A 20237-nucleotide genomic window follows, 5' to 3' on the forward strand; every position below is an offset into this window, starting at 1 on the left:
AAAAATCACTAATTCAGTGCACGGTCCTTCCGCAGGAACACATTCCCTGTAATACACAAAGTATGCATCTATACAGAAAATTAGGAAGATAAAGATAAAAAAGGATGGTTAATAAAAGAATAAAAATTAAAATTTTAATAGAAAACTCTGTAGGCTTAGTAATAACTTCTGAGTTGCTTTGTTACCAACTATTTTACTTTAAAACTCAAACGAGACATGACCACATTATTCTTAGCTTTTCTAATTCAACTCTGAAGAAATATTTAAAATAATATTGAGGCATATGCTATACTGAGACAATATTTAACAATTTTTAAAGATCCTAACACCATTAAACACCACTGATACATCTCAATAATAAAAAAGTACCAGTGCAAAGGAAAATTTTCTCCTCCAAAGCTGTAACAAATATAATTGAAACTGGATACCTATACGTACTTTTATGACACTTTTATATCCTTTGATTTGTCCATGATAACAAATTATGATTATGATACAGTAATGCTTTTGGGAAAAGTTTACATAAAAACAAAGATAGTTACACATTAATTTCATAAAAGCTAAAAACACAGAGACTTAAAACATAGACAATAGCAAAGCACACTACATTTCTAATAGCTTACCAACTGAGAAATCTACAGATCCACAAGGTAAAATATGAACCTTGATGAGGTCCTTCCAAGTTTTCAAGGACAAAAACTTCCTGAACTTAAGAGCTCTCTAAACAATTTATTTGCCAAATTGCTGTTAGATTCCTTTTACAAATGTTTTCTTAAAAAACAGTCCTGAAGCTCAATTTTTAAGAGTGAGAAATTTAATTTTATGTGCCTTTTGAAGAATAGAATTGTGTTAGAAGACCACCAAATAATTCAAGGCTGAAAGCAGGGCAAAAGAAAACTGAGGTAGAAAAGTATTTATGTCAAAGCTACTACAGCACACATAATAACATAAACACAAAACACTAAGAAAGTAGAAATAGTGAACAGAATTCATTAGCCAACCATTGCTTTTGCTAGTTCTCAAAATATGTCTACCTAATTAATATATAATTTTATAGCTCTTTATCATATGAAGTGGGCTAATAACTACAACTAAAATATTCTACCTAAGCATTCTTATCTGGACAGTATATGTATATGGTAGTAGGAAATGAAAACCAGCTTAGAAAACCGGCTTGGAAAGTACGGAACATGCGCTATGCTACAGCCTGTGTCCTACATAACCTTTTCAATGCATGACCTTTAAGTTGCTGAAGGTTGCCTCAGAATTTGGCTCAGTTTGATTGAAACATCTGTTCCCCTTGCAGGTATACTGTAAGGACTTTTTTCTCAGTTGGATTCAGAACACAGCAAGTGAGCCCTTGTCTGTCCAATCACACAGACCCCAACACTTGTAAATCAAGTTCTGGGAGGACAACAGCAGGTCCATATTCCGTCACCCTTTCTCAGCCAGCTAGGCCAACTGACTGCTGTGAGAACTGCTCTTATCATGTCATCAAATCAAAACATGTTGAGATGAGGGACTATAAGAGGCATCTGCAGAATTCCCAAAATGTAGTGACTTTGGAACATTGACAGATGCATCTGTCATTTTATACCTTCAACTAACCTGATGTCCACTGGCCCGACACAGTAAAGCTGTCCAAGATCGATTCCAATTCTTTCACGTTATTTTCGTATGTCTCTACTAGGAAGGCCTGGTGCTTCTTAGCCTTTTAATTAAGAAAAAAATTACACATAAGGTCACGTATTATAAGAGCTGCATATTTTTAGTGTGAACATATATAACACAATTAAGTATAAACAAGATAATGATTCCATTCAAATATATTATTAATAAACCATCTTTCTCTCTTAATCATACCTTTTACTTGGCTTAATGTAACACTGTACAAGGTCTTATTAACAATTTACTGAGGAGTTAGTGCCTGGCACTATTCTAAGTGTTTTATATATAGTAATTCATTTTATTCTCACAATAACCCTATGATGGAAAGGCTATTATTATCCCAATTTTAGAGATAAGAAAACTGAGACAGAGAAATTATGGAACACTTAAAAAATCATGACTACAGTCATATGGCAAGTTGCCAGACGGCAGTCAAAAGTGAAGACAGTTAAGACCAATTTGAAGTTACTGCAGCAGTCAAGTGACAGTAGTTTGGTCTAGGGTATTGACAGTGAAAGGGGAAGAAGGGGTAGGGAATGGAAGCACTGGACAGAGACTAAGATGGTAGAATGGCCAGACTTTAGTAAAATTGCATTGGGTTAGACCACACTGATTGGACTGGATTGAACTGGATTGGATTGGATGAGGATAAGGGAATTACTCAGAAAAAGAAGAGTTGAGACTGATCCCAAGATTTAAGTTAGATGAACAGGGTGGATTTCAGTAGTTGAATCAGAATAATGATGGTAGAGAGGGTCTCGTTTTGGCTATTTTTGTTTGTTTACTTGCTTGCTTCTTTTTGGCAGGAGGTATTAATCATGAATTGTTTTAATCATATTCCACTAGAGATACCTAAGACACTCTGCACCAGCACAACGCCTGTCAAATAACAGGTCCCAAATAAATATATTCGAATGAACAAATGACAAATAAAGTAGAAAAATGTGGGAGGTGGCTGAATATAATTGGTGTAAATCTTAGAAGCAGGGTCAGGTATAGGTTTGGGAATCATCTATAGATACTGTCTGAAACTTGCCTTAAAGTGTTTGATGGGAAATGAAAAGCGCCTAGGACAAGTCTTATGGAACTCCAGCAACTTGATAGTTAGAAAAGAAGTCAGCAAACAAAACTAAAAAAAGAAGAAGAAAAACAGAAGGGGATACAAGATGTGGGAACATTTCAAGAAGTTCAGTAAGAGAGTTGTCAATCATGCCAATTGAAGCAAAATGGAGACTAAAAAGTGTCTCCTGGGTTTGGAAGTCATTGGTGACCTTGGTGAGATGTTTCACTGTGTTATAATAATTATAACACAGACTGGAATAGGTTAAAGAAGGAGTAAGCCCGAATTTTTTTTTTTGAGTGAGAGATGAGTAAATAGAAACAGGAAGTTTAGACAACTCTCTTGGTAAGAAGGAAGGTGAGATAAAGGGCAGTAGTTGGAAAGGAGGGAAGGGTCAGAGAAGAGTTTTGTTTTTATTTAATATATGAGAAACTTAAGCACATTTAAAGGTTGATGTTAAAGGTATGTTTATAGATACAGAAAAAATGGAAGAATAGATATTATAAGACAAACTTACATCCTTAAAATATGTAAAATTAATCGATGTTTGTTTACATGTCAGCTCAATTATCACTTCCCCAGAAAAACTGTCCTTTACCTCCCTGACTATATCAATTGTCTATCACATTCATCTCAGCACTTATCACAATTATGATTCACTTTTATTTGAGTTGGTCTTTTATTAATGTGCCCATCTCACAGAATTTAAGCTCCATGAAGGGAGTAAATGTCTCTTTTTTTGGTCCTCACCAGTGTATCCCCAGTGTTTCCCCTAGGCAACACCTAGTTTCTAAAATAAGTGTTAAGTAGTTTAGTTAATTATAGCATGTTATCAACAGAAAAATCAATTAGGATTCATCCACACAGACTTTAGGAGGATGCTCTTCATCAATGAAAACATATCTAAGTTATCTTGTTCAGCTAAAAACAAAAAGGGAAGTGGGTTGACAATATATTTAATATACTGCCATATGTGTGAAGTGTGTGTGTGCATGTGTGTGTGTGTACCTATTTGTAAATGCAGAGAGAATTTCTACACAGCATCTGTTTTTTTGGTGTTTTGTTTTGTTTGTTTTGAGACGGAGTCTCGCTCTGTCATCCAGGCGGGAGTGCAGTGGCACGATCTCAGCTCATTGCAACCTCCGCCTCCCGGGTTCAAGCGATTCTCCTGCCTCAGCCTCCCAAGTAGCTGGGAGTACAGGTGCCCACCATCACACCCAACTAATTTTTGTATTTCTAGTAGAGAAGGGGTTTCACCATGTTGACCAGGCTGGTCTTGAACTCCTGACCTCAAGTGATCCACCCGTCTTGGCGTCCCAAAGTGCTGGGATTACAGGGGTGAGCCACCATGCCCAGCCTAGAATCATTTTTAAAAGTAGTAATTATGGCCGGGCGCGGTGGCTTACGCCTGTAATCCCAGCACTTTGGGAGGCCGAGGCGGGTGGATCACGAGGTCAGCAGATCCACACCATCCGGGCTAACACAGTGAAACCCCGTCTCTACTAAATATACAAAAAATTAGCTGGGCATGGTGGCGGGCGCCTGTAGTCCCAGCTACTCGGGAGGCTGAGGCAGGAGAATGGCGTGAACCCAGGGGGCGGAGTTTGCAGTGAGCCGACATCGTGCCACTGCACTCCAGCCTGGGAAACAGAGTGAGACTCTGTCTCAAAAAAAAAAAAAAAAAAGTAGTAATTATGGTTGTCTCTGAGAAGAGAATCTGGATGATTAAGAGAGAGATTTCATTTTTCACTGTAGAACCTTTTTCTATCATCAAAAAGTTAGATTTTTAAAAAAGAGTAAAAAGTAAATAAGCCAACAAACAAAAAATGACTTGTCTTTTTTTTTTTTTTTTAAGAGACAGAGTCTTGCTCTGTCATCCAGGTTGTAGAACAATCTCGGCTCAGTGCAACCTCCACCACCTGGGTTCAAGTGATTCTCATGCCTCAGCCTCCGGAGAGCTGAGACTACAGGTGTGTGCCACCATGCCCAGCTAATTTTTGTGTTTTTGGTAGAGACAGGGTTTCACCATATTGGCCAAGCTGGTCTCGAACTCCTGGCCTCAAGTGATCCACCCACCTTGGTCTCCCAAAGCGTTGAGATTACAGGCGTGAGCCACCACACCTGACCAAAAAATCACTTTTCCATAGCAGATATACATGCAGGTTGTTGCTGTGTTATAAAATACTCAAGAAGTCCAGATGGAGACTTCTGGAAATTAGCAAAGCACAGACTCACAGGTCAGTGTAAGGCTGGGTGCAATGGCTCACTCTTGTAATCCCAGCACTTTGGGAGGCCAAGGCAAGAGGATCAAGCCCAGGAGTTCAAGGTGAGCCTGGGCAACATAGTGAGATCCCATCTCTACAAAAAAATGAAAAATCAGACAGCCATGGTGGCACATGCCTGTAGGTCCCAGTTACTCAGGAGGTTGAGGTGGGAAGATTGCTTGAGTCCAAAAAGTCAAAGCTGCAGTGAGCATTATTGCGCCACTGCACTCCGGCCTGGGCGACAGAGCAAGACCTTGTCTCAAAAATAAGATAAATACAATACAACATAAATAAGTCTAAATAAAATATATTCTTGCTAGTGGCAATCAAAGTTTACCTTAAAAAACATAGTATTTATAAAGCACCAAGTTTATATATATATATATATATAAAACATATATTTATAGGTATTTTTAATCATTAAATGTTTAAATATTCTATTAAATTCTTTGAGTATATTATGCTCACAGTAAAAAAAAAAACAAATAGAGAAAAATAAAAGGTAACTCAATTCTCACAGGTAAGTTTTATTCACAATGTGTTTTATAATTATAGGAAATATCTATCTATAATTTTTTAATTCAAATAGGATCATAAAATACATACTATTATATTACTTTCTTTTCCACTCAGAGTATGTTTCACATCTCTCCATGTCAGAAACTTTTCTAGCTGTATAGTACTCCATTGGTCAGATATACCATAAATTAACTTAACCAGTACCCCCTACTGTTAATATTTTTTAGGTTTCTGGCAGTTTTTTTGCTATTAGTGATGACACTACAATATACAATCTTATATATGTTCTTTTTATATTTTGCATGTACATTAAGTATATCTACTCAACAAATTCCTAGAAATAGATTTAATGAGGCAAAAGGAAACACACTGTTTTCAGACAATTGTTAACAAATTACTCTCTAATCAGTTATACTAATGTATACTACCATGAACGGTATGAGCATCCATTTCCCAATATCTACCCAATAGTAGGCATTATCAACTTATTTAATGTGCATTTACTTCATTTTAATTAAGATTAGCATCCTTTCATGTTCACTAGCCATCTGTATTTTTTTCTGTGCATTGCCTGTTCATATCATGTGCCCATTTTTATATTACATCATTTATTTCCTCCTTAGTGATTTATAAAAGTGCTCCATAAATTATAAAAGCAATCTCTTTTTGTTACATGTTGCAAATCATTTTTTCTCATTTCTATTTGCCATCTGACTATAATATATTCTTAAAACAAAATTATATTTTTCAAGTGATCAAGTGTGCAAATCAATAGTATGCTTTAGGACTTCTGAGTTTTATGTCATATTTTCCTTTTACTCCAAGATGACAAAACAATTCCATTTTTCTTCCAGTGCTTTTTCATTTTCCTCTTTTATGGCTCTTTGATCAATCTAAAACTTGTTTAGTATAAGCAATGTGTCAGGGATTTAGTCATATTACTTATCATTATAATATAACAAGTTGTCTAAAAACTATTTGTGAGATAATCTATCTCTAAACATTGATTTGGCATACAAACATTATCATATACTAAATTCTCATACATACTGATAGCCATTTTTGAACTCCTTACTGTTTCATTGCTTTCTCTATTATTTTGTCAGTACCAAACTCTTAATTGTGGTAACTTTATATTTTTTTTAAACTTGACTGAGACATAATTGACATAACATACAGCTCACCCAATTAAAGTGTTTAATGTTTTTAGTATTTTCACGGGGTTGTACAAGCATATCCACAATCTAGATTTAGAACAGTGTTGTCCCTACTAAAAGATGTGCCACACCCACTGGCTCTCACTCCCCATTCTCCCACCACTACCCCCAAGGCCTAAAGAATCACCATTCTCATTTCTTTTTGTTTTTGTTGTTTTGAGATGGAGTTTCCCTCTGTCACCCAGGCTGAGGTAAATTCATTCTTTGGTGTTTGGATGTGGATATCCAGTTCTCTCAGCATCATTTGTTGAAAAATATTATTCTTTCCCCCACTGAATTGACTTAACACCCTTTTTGAAAATCAACTAAACATAATCATGAGGGATTTTTTTCTAGATTCTCAATTCTGGTCCATTGATATACATGTAAATCATTATGCTAGTACCATACTATCTTGACTACTGTAGCTTTGTAGTTAGCTTTAAAATTGGAACGTGTTACTACTCCAACTTTATTCTTCTTTCTCAAGATTATTTTGGCTATTCATAGTCCCTTATATTTCTTTTGAGACTGATTCTCACTCTGTCACCCAGGCTAGAGTGCAGTAGTGTGATCTTGGCTCACTGCAACCTCTGGCTCCTGGATTCAAGTGATTCTCATGCCTCAGCCTCCTGAATAGCTGGAACTACAGATAGGCGCCATCACACCTGGCTAATTTTTATATTTTTAGCAGAGACGGGGTTTCACCATGTTGGCCAGGCTGGTCTCCAACTCCAGACCTCAAGTGATCTGCCCGCCTCGGCCTCCCAAAGTGCTGGGATTACAGGCATGAGCCACTGTGCTGGGCCTCCTTATATTTCCATATGTGTTTTAGGACCTGCTTGTCAATTTCTGCAAAAAGACAACTAAAAGTTCATTGGTGGTACAGTGGTAAGCATAGCTCTCTTCCAAAAAGTCAACTGAGATTTTGATGGAGATTGCATTAAACCATCAATCTGGGGAGTACTAACATCTTACCAGTATTAACTATTACATGAACATGAGATATTTTTCCATTTATTTCGACCTTGTTTAATTTCTTTCCATGATAAATTGCAGTTTTCAGCAGACAAGTTTTATGCTTCTTTTGTCAAATTATTCCTAAGTATTATATTCTTTATTATTTTATTGTCAATAGAATTGTTTCCTTAATTTTATTTTTGGAATGATCATTGCTAGTTACAGAAATACAACTGCTTTCCTAAATGGATCTTGTATTGTATCCTACAACTCTGCTAAACTACTTTATTAGTTCTAATAATTTTCTCTGTATGTGTGGATTCCTTAGGATTTTCTAATATATACAGGATTATGTCATCTGCAAATAGATAATTTACTTCTTCCTTTCCAAAACTGATGCCTTTTATTTCTTTTTCTTGCCTAATTCCATTGGCTAGAACCTCCAGTAAAATGTTGAACAGACATGGTGAGTGTATATCCTTGTATTATTCCTAATCTTATGGTGAAAGTATTCAGTCTTTTACCATTAAATGTAATGTCAGATGTAGGTTTTCCATAGATGCTCTTCACAAGGTTGAGGAGGAAGTTTCCTTGTATTCTTAGTTTGTTGAGCATTTTTATCATAAAAGGATGCTGCATTTTATCAAATGTTTTTCTGTGTCTATTGAGATAATCATTAGGCTTCCGTCATTTATTACATTAGCTGATTTTCAGGTGTTAAACTAGTATTACATTCCTGAGATAAATCCCACTTGATCATGGTGTAATATCTTTTTTATATCTTGCTGGATTCAGCTTGCTAGTATAGTTTTGAGAATTTTAGCATCTACATTCAAAAGGGAGGCTAGTCTGTAGTTTTCTTTTCTTTCAGTATATTTGCTTTTTGTATCAAGGTAATAATACTGACTTCACAGAATGATATGGGAAGTGTTATCTCCTCTTCTATTTTTGAAAGAATTTATGAAGAATTGGTGGTAATTGTTCTTAAACATTTAAATAAATTTACCAGTGAACCTATCTAGGCCTGGGCTTTTCTTTGTGGGAGTTTTTTTGATTACTAATTCAATCTCTTTTGATTTATTTTGTATTTTGATATTCTAAGACATCCTGCTATCGCATTGATTTTCTATTTCTTTCTTTCTTTCTTTTTTTGAGATGGAGTCTTGCTCTGTTGCCCAGGCTGGAGTGCAATGGCGCCATCTCAGCTCACCACAACCTCCGCCTCCCAGGTTCAAGCGATTCTCCTGCCTCAGCCTCCCGAGTAGCTGGGACTACAGGCATGCGCCACCATGCCCAGCTAATTTTTGTATTTTCAGTACAGACGGGGTTTCGCTATGTTGGCCAGGCTGGTCGTGAACTCCTAACCTCATGATCTGCCCACCTTGGCCTCCCAAGTGTTAGGATTACAGGCACAAGCCACTGCGCCCAGCCAATTTTATATTTCTTCTTAACCAGTTTTGGTAATTTGTGTCTTTCTAGAAAGTTGTCCATTTTAAATTATCTAATTTGTTGGCATATAGTTTTTCAGAGTATTCTCTTACAATTATTTCTATTTCTGTGTGGTCAGTAGTTATATCCCCCTTTCGTTCACGATTTCGGTAATTTGAATCTCTTCTCCTTTTTTGATGAGTGTAGCTAAAGTTATCAATTGAGTTATCTCTTCAAAGAATCAACTTTTGGTTTCACTGATTTCCTCTTTTTTTTAAATTCTCTATTTCTTTTATTTCCTTGTTAGTCTTTACTGTTTATTTTCTTCCACTTGTTTTGGGTTTAGTTTGCTCTTCTTTTTCTCTTTTCTTACCGTGAAATGTTAGGTTATTGATTTGAGGATTTTTTTTTAAGAGACGGGGTCTTGCTGTATTGCCCAGGCTGACCTCAAACTCTTGGACTCAAAAAATTCTCCCACCTCAGCCTTCCAAGTAGCTAGGAACTACAGGCATGGACCACCATGCCCCAGTATTTTTTTTTAATATAGATGACTATGGTTATAAGTTTCCCTCTTAAGCATAGTGTTAGCTGCATCCCACAAAGTTTGGTATGTTGTCTTTTTATTTCACTCATCTCAAAGTGTTTTCTAATTCCTTTGTGATTTCTTTTAGACTTGCTGGTTATTTAGGAGTGTGTTATCTAATTTTCACATATCTGTGAATGTTTCCTCTGTTGCCTTCTGTTATTAATTTCTAATTTAATTTCATTATGGTCAGAGAAGACACTTTGTATGATTTCAATCCTTTTAAATTTATTGAGGCTTGTTTCATGGCCTAGCATATGATCTATCCACAAGAATATTTCACGTACATTTGAGAAGAATGTATGTTCTTTTGCTAATGGGTGTGGTGTTCTATAGATATCTGTAAGGTCTAATTTGTTTACAGTACTGTTGAGTCTTCTATTTATTTGGTGATATTCTTCCTCATTGTTCTACCCATTACTGAAAGTGGGGTACTGAAGCCCCGAAATATTATTGTTGTCTATTTCTCCCTTCAATTATGTCAGGTTTTGCTTCAAATAGTTTGGAGGTCTGTTATTAGGTGTATACATGTTTATAAATGTTAGATCGTTCTGGTGGATTGACCCTTTTAACAACATGAGATGTCCCTCTTTATCTCTAGTAACATTTTTATTCTAAAGTCTATTTTGTCTGTCATCAGTATATCCACTCCAGTTTTTTTTTATTGGGTGCATGGTATATTTTTTCCATCCTCTGCTATTTTGATACATATATTATCTTTTTTTATTTTTTTATTTTTTTTAGATGGAGTCTCGCTCTGTTGCCCAAGCTGGAGTGCAGTGGCGCGATCTCGGCTCACTACAAGCTCTGCCTCCCGGGTTCACGCCATTCTCCTGATACATATATTATCTTTAATGATCATCAAAAACCCTGCATGACCAAGATTGTTAGCACCATTTTACAAATGAGCAAATGGATCCAGAGGAAGAATATCACTAAAGTCACACAACTAAAATGAGATAGGTCTGGGATTAAAACCCAGATCAATATGCCTCCAAAATTTATGTTGTTTCTATTATGCCAGCTGACTGAAGTCTCCATTAATATCAAGGTATAAAAATTTACAGGAATATATCTATAGAAAGCCAGATAAACTGCATACTTGGAGTGAGCTTAATATCAAGGTTCAATTAAATTCCTAGTTCAAAAATAATTCTCTTTCAAGTATAGAGCTCAATCTTAACTAAAATATGAGCTAATATTTCCACACTATTACAATATGAGATCAAAATTAGGGTCAAATTAGGCAGAAAAGATTGAATAGTGTAAAATTTTTCAAAGAGCAAAAAAGAGATTTACTCACTCATCAGGCTTAAAAAGAAGCTAATGTTCATCTACCTGAAAATTACTACTACATTTGTAATTATTAATATTATAATTTTCACATCATTCTACAGAGATGTCTGGCTAATAGTCTTACAAATAATATAGCCAGTAGAAAGTTAGCTTAAATTTAATAATTACATTATTAACTTGTTTTACAGTTGACAAGTTTTTTTTCCTAACAAATTGTTTCAGTTTTATTAATGAAGCTTCCACTCTTCATTCATACAGTAAAAGTGTCAGGATTTTGTTTTGTTTTTTAAATGCTGGATTGTGGTTGTATTTATCTTTTTTTTTTTTTTTTTTTGAGACAGGGTCTCACTTTGTGCCCCAGGCTAGCATGCATTGGTGTAATCATGGCTCACTGCAGCCTCAACCTCCCAGACTGAAGTGATCCTCCCATCTCAGCCTCCCAAGTAGCTAGAACTACAGGCACACGTCACCACGCACAGCTCATTTTTTTTTTTAATTTTTTTGTAGATATGGGAGTCTCACTACGTTTGTTGCTCAGGCTGGTCTCAAACTCCTGGGCTCAATGGTCCTCCCGTTTCAGACTCTCAAAGTGCTGGGATTATAGGTGTCGGCCACCATATCTGGTCTATGCTTATATTCAAATTTTGTTTCCAAAGCTGGTAGTTCTCTTAACAACCTTTTAATATACAAGGAATTTGAGAATGAAAACAGAATCCATTAGCTAAATAAACAAAACTGTTGAGCTGAAAACAAAGTACTAACTGAAGATAAAATATTGTTTCTAATTTTTTATTAACATATTTTGTCATGTGACATAAAGAATAAGTTTAGGTTAATGATAAATTGTTGACTCAACAAACGCTATAATTCTAAACACCCCCAGAAATTTAAAAGAATTGTAAGATAAAGGGACTCACTTATTTGCCTCAGACAAAACTCACATATGAAATTTGTTGCTTTAGCATTAAAGGTCCCTTAATGCTATGTTGGCTAAGCAGATGATGTTTAGATGAACATTTACTCATCACCCAACGTGACCCAAGGACTACTTTAAATGCTGTGATGAATCTACAACCAGTGTAAACAGGGGAATAAAAATATCAAAATATTCAAAGAAAGTTCAGAAAATGTTGTGATTGACAAATCTTAATGTATTATGAAAGAGGAGTCAATGTTGGTTAAAAAATATCTTTAACCAGAAAGAAAAATGAGATAACAAACTACCTTTATATGCACCTTGGGATACTATACCTCTCACACTGCTGAACTGAATGCATTTCTGGCTTAATCTAACATGTCATTCTTTTTTGTTTGTTTCATAATCATCTTCTCTTTTTATGATCCTTCAAAACCTCATCCCTCACTTTTTTGCTCACTCAACATGAGTATCACAAATAGAAAGGCACGTAAATAAAAATTTCGATTGAGAGCCTTGAATAAACATATAAAAACTATATATAAATATTTATATCTAAAAATTGGTAAATGGGTCTTGCTGATCTGCTATGGAAAAAGTTGACTCAAGTCATAAATAACAATAAAAACAATGAAGGCCAATTTTAATAAGGTTAAAAATAATAGAAAAAACAAACAGGTTTAAAAAAAGCCTTTAGTCAATGGGTTTTTTTAATGAAATAAGCATTTTAAACATAGGTTGAACTTTTGCAACTAATATATAGTTCTTATAATTTCTGAACATTTTTGAACTCAAGTAAAACTTTTCAGTTTTTTATTTAAATATGTTAAGCAATTACGAAGAAATTCTAAGTAAAAACGAGGAAGCATCAAAGCCTATAATCTTCATTACATACTTTTACCCTCACAGCTCACCTTTTCATCATATCTTGTACCTAGTTACCATTATATGCACAATGCATTTGTATGGGCTTAAGGAGGTCTGAGTAGCTTTTGTTATCATCACCATCAGCAGCTTTTCCCTAATCATATTAATGATAGCTAGTCTCTTAGTTCCCTACCACCTTGTTTACCTATGCCACTTCCATGGATGTCAGTATTCCATGATCCCACTTGCTTATCTCACATAATGAAATGTTACCCTTCTTTACTTAGCTTTGACAATCAGTTTGTTTTTCAGTAGATGCTACCTTTCAATCTGAACATGGGCCTTAACATATAAATATCTCTCTCGCAATCTCTTGCTCTCTGTCTCTCTCACACACATACATACACAATACCATTTTATTTTTCCCAGGTGAAAAATGAGATTTGGATTTTCAAAATTTACTAATTTGCATAGAAATAAATTTCAAAAGGCTTAATGCAAAAGCTTTATGCCTATACCATAAATTTAGGAAGTCAGCCTCCTAAAAGGAATATTTAAATACACAAAGACACTTACGCGATGAATATTATTTACTAGAATTAAAATTTAAGGGCCACTAAGAGAAACGGAAAGTGATATTTATATTAGCAAAAACAATGCCCACGTGTAAATACTACTCCTATTCTTGGTGAAAAACAAGAATCAATCTTTTTTTAGTAAAAAATCAGAATAGAATATTTATTAGCCCATTAGTTTTGAAAACCTCCTACAAAATCAGAAACATGTTCTTCTAAAGCAAACCTAATAGTTCATTGGAAGTAAAAATATTATCAAGAAATATTACCTTCACCACAAAGCATAACCATCAAAGCACTTTCCAAAATCATATTTAATGCTAGCAATCATTATTATTATATAATCAGTTAAACCCCCAAAAGTACTGGGGAAAAAATATACACTTGACCATTTTCAATCACAAGTTCTTTAGAGAATAAAACATTCTTTGAGCAAAACCTCATGAGAACTAGAATTCCCTTTTCAATATAAAGTCTCTCCTAGAGCTGTAACTAAATATTACTGAGTGGCAGGAAAACAAATCTCAAGAAATGACGGACTTAGGAAAATTTCATTGAAGAAAGCACACAGCAAGTTCTAATAATACCAATTTGAAAATGAAAGCTCCCCTGCTTCAAGACAAGCAGATATAAAAACTCACAGTAATGTCTAAAAGACCCAGCTGGATCTGTTGAGCCTCAGATGGACTTTAATAAGCATGATCAGTAAGCACCTTAAACTAGAAATTCAGTTTTATTTAGTAGTTGATTAAATCATTATTAAATTCATAGATTTTGAAACTAAAAGCTCAATTTCCAATCAAAACTTTTTATAGTCAAATTCTGTCAAGTTTCATATTCTGTGTTCACATCTTCATGTAAACATGAAAATAAATTTGTTAAGTCCTTGGATGTCCTATGTTGAAAACCTACTAATTCAATGACATTCAAAATAATAATTATATACCATTAATTTATTAGTTATATCTTTTAAATCTATACATTGAATAGAAGTAATTTCATTAATATAAAAGTATAATTAGAATAAAAAGAAATGATAAATGTTTGAGATAGTAATTACCCAGATATGATCACTTTATGTTGTATATATCAAAACATCACAGTGTACCCTATAAATATGTATTAATACAATTATTTTGTGTCAATTAAAAATAAATAAAGTACAATTAAAGTTAGCTGGTTTATATTTATTAAATACCCCCAAAAGACAACATACTCAGTTTAGACTTTTCCAAAATTATGTTTTATATTTATATAATATCTCTCTCAAAACAGGGGAGCTATCACTTTCCAACTGGTTTATTAAGACTTTCTGTATCCTGGGCTAGATGATCTCTAAAGCCTCTAACAGCTCTGCTGCTGCATCTAGCCCAGGATACAGCATAAGGCTATGCTGTACTAACACATACAAAGTTATTTGTAAGTCTCAAAATTTGCTCAAGTCTTTGTATCTTATTAATAACACCTTGATCTCACGAGTAAACCTATAGAGGATAGTGACTTTAACTTTCTTTTCCAATGTAACAGAGAAAATAAAGACCAAGATTTAAATAATGACCATGAACATGACCTAAACTAGAAAACAAGCTGGTACCTCAAAAGGGAAGAAAAATTACCTGTTAGTAATTTATGCTTCCCATCCATAGTCTGTAAAATACTGAAACTATTATGCTCAAAAGAAATATAACTGTGGAAAAGACACACTAGGGTACGTAAAATCATGGCATGTCATTAAAACAATTTCGTTTCCAAAAGCAAAAGGGAAAATCTTCCTCATAAGTCATTCTCTCTTCAGTCAACAACAATTATGAATTGAAAGCACAAATAACAGCCAGAATGTGAATGCAGAACTAGAAAAACTTCATTTCTTATGGCTTAAAATTTTAATTTGGGAGAAACATCTTTCAAGAGAAATTTTTCAAGCCTTCTTTCCCCCAAAGGCCACTAATCTACTGAGAAAAGTCAATAAAGGAATATGTACAAGAAAAGAATATATTTAGGAAAAGTGACAGAATAGTAATTTATAAAAAGAAAAACATTGTACTTACTATTTAAAGACATTTTCATTAAACAGGTCTTAAATTTCATATTATGGTCAGGTAAAGAAATAGAGAACAGCAGCTCTAATAAGCATAAAACAGAAAAAGTTAAAAGAAAGCTAATAGGGAAGAAGAAAGAAGAGGAAGATGGAAGAAAATAAGACGCAAAGCTATGAGTTTAAGAGAGATGAAAAAATTAAGAGGAACATATTAACAGTCTGAGCCACATAAACTGTACATCACTTAATCTGGCAACCTGAGTTAAGTTTTTCGAACATCCCATTCGGCAAGGAGCTATTAGATTATTCACAGATCTGCAACTGCTTTTAGCAATCCATCAAGCTTTGAAGAAACAATTAGCCTACAAATTTCAGCATCATTATCAAAACAGTAGTGTTTAATGGGTTAATACAATGAATACAACGAGTGCAGACGGTCCCAACAGGAAAACAAAGGTTGCTGGTGAGCTGCCACTTGCATTATTTTAGGCCATATATCACTCTGTAAAAGTTTTAGAAAAAAAAATCTGTTGGTATCAAGTAAAATTTTTTAATCACTAAATATGAATATGCTCTGTGGTGAGTTAAACCAGTCTCATTTTATTTTGTATCTACTCACTAAAGTGCTAGAAAACCAGAATTAGGAAAATTCATGCAACCTATATTGGTGATTATGTCTTAACTCTTGCATTTTTAGTTATAACCCTGGCTTATTTTCCAAACTACTGAGTACAATATCTAATAAGCAAGCGAACCAAATGCAGTACTCAGCTCAACGACCCTGACATATTTTTCTCCACTACTGATTCAACCTCCTGAACTAGGAGGTAAGAGTTAAAACAGCCCATGAAATTTAAGATAACATTACAGTGAACAGATGCTACAGTAGACTACGCAGAGAGCTCTTAACTTTCTAAAACATCACATTCAAAATACCAAACTGCAAACTGATTTCTAGAACAAGCAATGATATCAGTTCCCTGAATCAGAACACAGCAAATATCTTTAGATAAATGGAAAATGTATATAATATTGGATCATCTGAAAAAACACTGAAGAGTTTTAACTATATCCTATTATTAGCTTTCAATCTGGGCAGCACTGATCTGGTGACCAATTCCTAGTATAACCCAGGGTCCACCTTTTTTGAGGAAAATAATATCCATTGTCCTCAATAACTAAATCACTAAAACTTTTGGAATATAACTGAAAGTGAAGTAGTCAAGCCTCTGAGGAAAGTATGTATGTGTAGAACAAAACAAAGAAGTAATACAGTATTACCATAAACTTTACACCCTCCATGGTGGGGTCCCCAGAAAACTGCTGAGAAGAGGATTCTGCATCAACCAAATAAATCCATCGAACAAATGTTTATTGAGCCAAGTACTATAGTGGAATCTAGGTATGTAAAATGAAGTGAGTTAACCTCAATGCATTCATATCCTCTTGGGAGACATAATACACATCAAATTTCGGTGAGTATTATGATAAAGATGCTGAACTAAGTACTAAAGAAATACTGTTGAGGAGGCACAGAATTTTAACTTAAGGTGGATGAGAGTGGAGAAGACAGAATCACAGAAAGCTTCACAGATTGCAAGATATCAGAGCTGGGCATCACAGGATGTAAAGAAATCTGTTAATGGAAAAGAAAAGGAGCATTTTAGTCATTGCAGGTAAAAGAAATGAATAACCTGAATAAAAATAAGAATATATGAGAAGATGTGTTTAGGTCAATGCAGTGGTTCATGCCTTAATCCCAGCACTTTGGGAGGCCAAGACAGGAGGACCACTTGAGGCCACTTGTTTGGTGCCAGCCTGGCCAACACAGCGAGACCTCATCTCTGTAAAAAAATTTTTTAAATAGCCAAGCAAGGTGGCACACATCTGCAGTCTCAGCTACTCTAGGGGCTGAGGCAAGAGGATTGCTTGAGCCCAGGAGTGCAGATTTCAGTGAGCTAGGGTTGCACCACTGCACTCTAGCCTGGGCAACAGAGTGAAACCCCATCTTTAAAAAGAAAAGGAAAGAAAAGATGTGTATAGAAAACAAGGAGCACTCTAATATGGCTAAAGCAAGATAGATAGAGGGCAAAGGCAAAAGAAGAGGGTAGAAAAGTTAACATGAAGACAAAACGAAAAGGTCCTGAGATTATACAACAAGAAGCTGGCTGTTATTCCGAAAACAACAGGGAGACATCGAGATGCTGATGAGTTTTGAATAAAGAGAGGTTGACAAAAACAGATCAATATTTTACAAAGATAAATTTGGTGATGGTGTAAAAGCTAGATTACTGGGGAATGGAGAGAGAGTGATCAGGTACAAAACAATTACAAAAGGAAGTCTTTGAAATCATCAGATGTATTCATTACAAACCCTAATCACCCTTAATCTAAGTAATACTGTTTTATGCACGATAAAAAAAAACATTTGAATACATTTTTGAAAATTCTATAATTCAGAGTTTTTACTAGTTCATTTAGTTTCCCCCAATTATTCCAAATCAGAGAGGTTTCATTACATGTATCTTTGATGTAATCAGCATTTCCAGTTTTGCAAATTTTGTTATCAATGTCACTAAAATAACTTTCATACTATTATCTCATGGAATGTGGTGAGGAAAAACCCTGCTATACATCCAATATGACCTAATAAAGTGATTGCCATAGGGTTTTCTTTTTTATCCTTACCATTACTAGTTCTTCCTGTAATTCACTGCAACTTTTTTCATTATACTGGAGTCTCTTTGAAAGGTCTATAATTACTTTCTTCTGTTCCTCGATGTCTTCATTTAGTTTCTTATTTTTGGAGAAATACTCTTTTTCTAATCTGAAAAGTTAAAGTGTCAGAGCAGGTTTTTCAAACATGCTTACATCAACTGATATTACACACCTTTAATACATATGGCAGATGTACTACATCTCATGTGTTCATGCTAAAAGACTTTTTAAGGCTAACTTTCCTTTTTCAAACAAAAAGTACTGCATATTCTTAAATGAAAAACTTCAAAGCAATATTACTTTCCCTTTGATAGTAGGTATTTGTAGTATGCCCAAGGCTATAAGCAAAATAGATTTGGTTACTGTTGATTTGGTTTTACCATCATTTTTGACGAGCAAAACCCACCTACCATAGTTCAATTAGCTCAGAGACTATCTCAAGACTGAGAAACCAGTACTACCAAACAACTTTAAAATTAAAATACAACATTAGAAATGGAACAAATGTCTCACATCTGAATGTCCATGAAAGTAGAACCAGTGTGGTGGCATGGAAAATCCAAAAGGAAAAATAATCAAAAATAATTCACATTCACTTTGAAGACAAACGAATTTCTTTTCAAAGGATTCGCCTTCCTATTTAAATTTTGCTCAGATAGGCCAGGTGCAGCAGCTCACACCTGTAATCCCAGCATTTTGGCAGTCCATAGCAGGAAGATCATTTGAAGCCAGGAGTTCAAGACCAGCCTGGGCAACAAAACAAGACTCCATCTCTACAAAATAATTTAAATATCAGCCGAGCACAGTGGTGTGTGTCTGTAGTCCCAGATACTCAGGAGGCTGAGGCAGGAGGATTGCTTGAGCCCAGGAGTTCAAGGTTGCAGTGAGCTATGATTGTGCCACTGCACTCCAGTCTAGGTAACGGAGTGAGACCCCATCTCTTATATATATATAAGACACACACACACATATACATATACACACACACATAGCCATTTGTGTGTGTGCGTGTGTGTGTATATATATATGAGATGGGGTATATATACACACACACACACATATAGGTATATAAATACACACCACATATATATGGGAGAAAAAATATATATAGATATATTGTTCAGGTTAGTATTAAACTGTGTCTACATTCTGTATGAACATATAATGAAAGGTAGCTTGGAAGTATTTTCATTTAAAATTTTCTACAGATAATCTACCAAGGGGATAATTTTAATTCAAATTAAAATGTTGTCACTGTTTTCAATCTGAGATCTTCCTAAAAATGTAGTAGAACTATTTCCCCTGATTAAATTATAATGCAGGAGACAGGGTGGCTCAGTATAATGCAATCTAAATTACTACTATAATCAAATAAAGAGGTAATTTTTGAGTAGCACATGACCTTACTCTGAGCAATCAACATTATTTTCTCTGGGGTGGAACACAGACAATTCTAGTGTGAAATTTTTTTGTATATTCTCCTTTAGATTAAGAATATTCCAAGGCAGAGTAGCTTCAATTTAAAATAAACATGTATAAAAGGATTGGATGCTACATTTATGTAAATCTTTCAAAGTAGAACTAAACTATAAAAATGAGTCTAAGTAGAGAAAAAATAAGAAAATCAATCCAGGAGTCCCAACATATAAAGCAGTCCAGAGAAAGATGAATAACATGCAAAGAATAAACAAAGCAATGAGAATTTCCCAGAAATTAATTACTCCAGTCTCTAAAATTGAAAGAGCTCGACAAGAACCTAGCAAAATGAAAGAAAAACGATCCATGTCAGGCCCATCATCATGAAATTTCAGAACACTGGGAACAAAAAAGATTCTACAGAGTGCCCATCAAGTATGGAAACACACGTATTATTATTTTATCATGTATAATAATGTAACATAAGTAAACCATTTCATATATAATAACCTAAAGATTCCAGACTTGATGGCCACTCTGTGTTAAGTTTCCAGAGGAAAACGTGGACTACATACAAAAGATCAGGATTCAACTGACTTCAGACTTCTCAAACACTAAAACTGAATGAACAGCCAGCTGAACTATGAAAAAGGATAAAGATCAAAAACTTTCAGAACGCAAGTTTTAAATTTTCCTCTGATAAATAATTTCTCAAATAGCTACTTTCCAATGG

General features: G+C 34.6%; 1 protein-coding gene across 4 annotated transcripts in view; it reads right to left on the reverse strand.

Annotated features, from left to right (window-relative positions):
• The window catches only part of CCDC171 (coiled-coil domain containing 171), a 422806-nt gene that overhangs the window by 273076 nt on the left and 129493 nt on the right, over positions 1-20237 (reverse strand). For all 4 annotated transcript variants that reach the window (XM_031014903.3, XM_031014902.3, XM_055350793.2 and 1 more), the window contains exons 10-11: positions 18059-18197; positions 1609-1711 (exon numbers count right to left, since the gene is read on the reverse strand). In XM_031014903.3, the coding sequence (XP_030870763.3) occupies positions 1609-1711; positions 18059-18197 (242 nt within the window). The remainder of the gene's footprint in view (positions 1-1608; positions 1712-18058; positions 18198-20237) is intronic.

The sequence above is a fragment of the Gorilla gorilla genome, chromosome 13, assembly GCF_029281585.2.
Source record: "Gorilla gorilla gorilla isolate KB3781 chromosome 13, NHGRI_mGorGor1-v2.1_pri, whole genome shotgun sequence".
In the NCBI taxonomy this organism is placed as follows: Eukaryota; Metazoa; Chordata; class Mammalia; order Primates; family Hominidae; genus Gorilla; species Gorilla gorilla.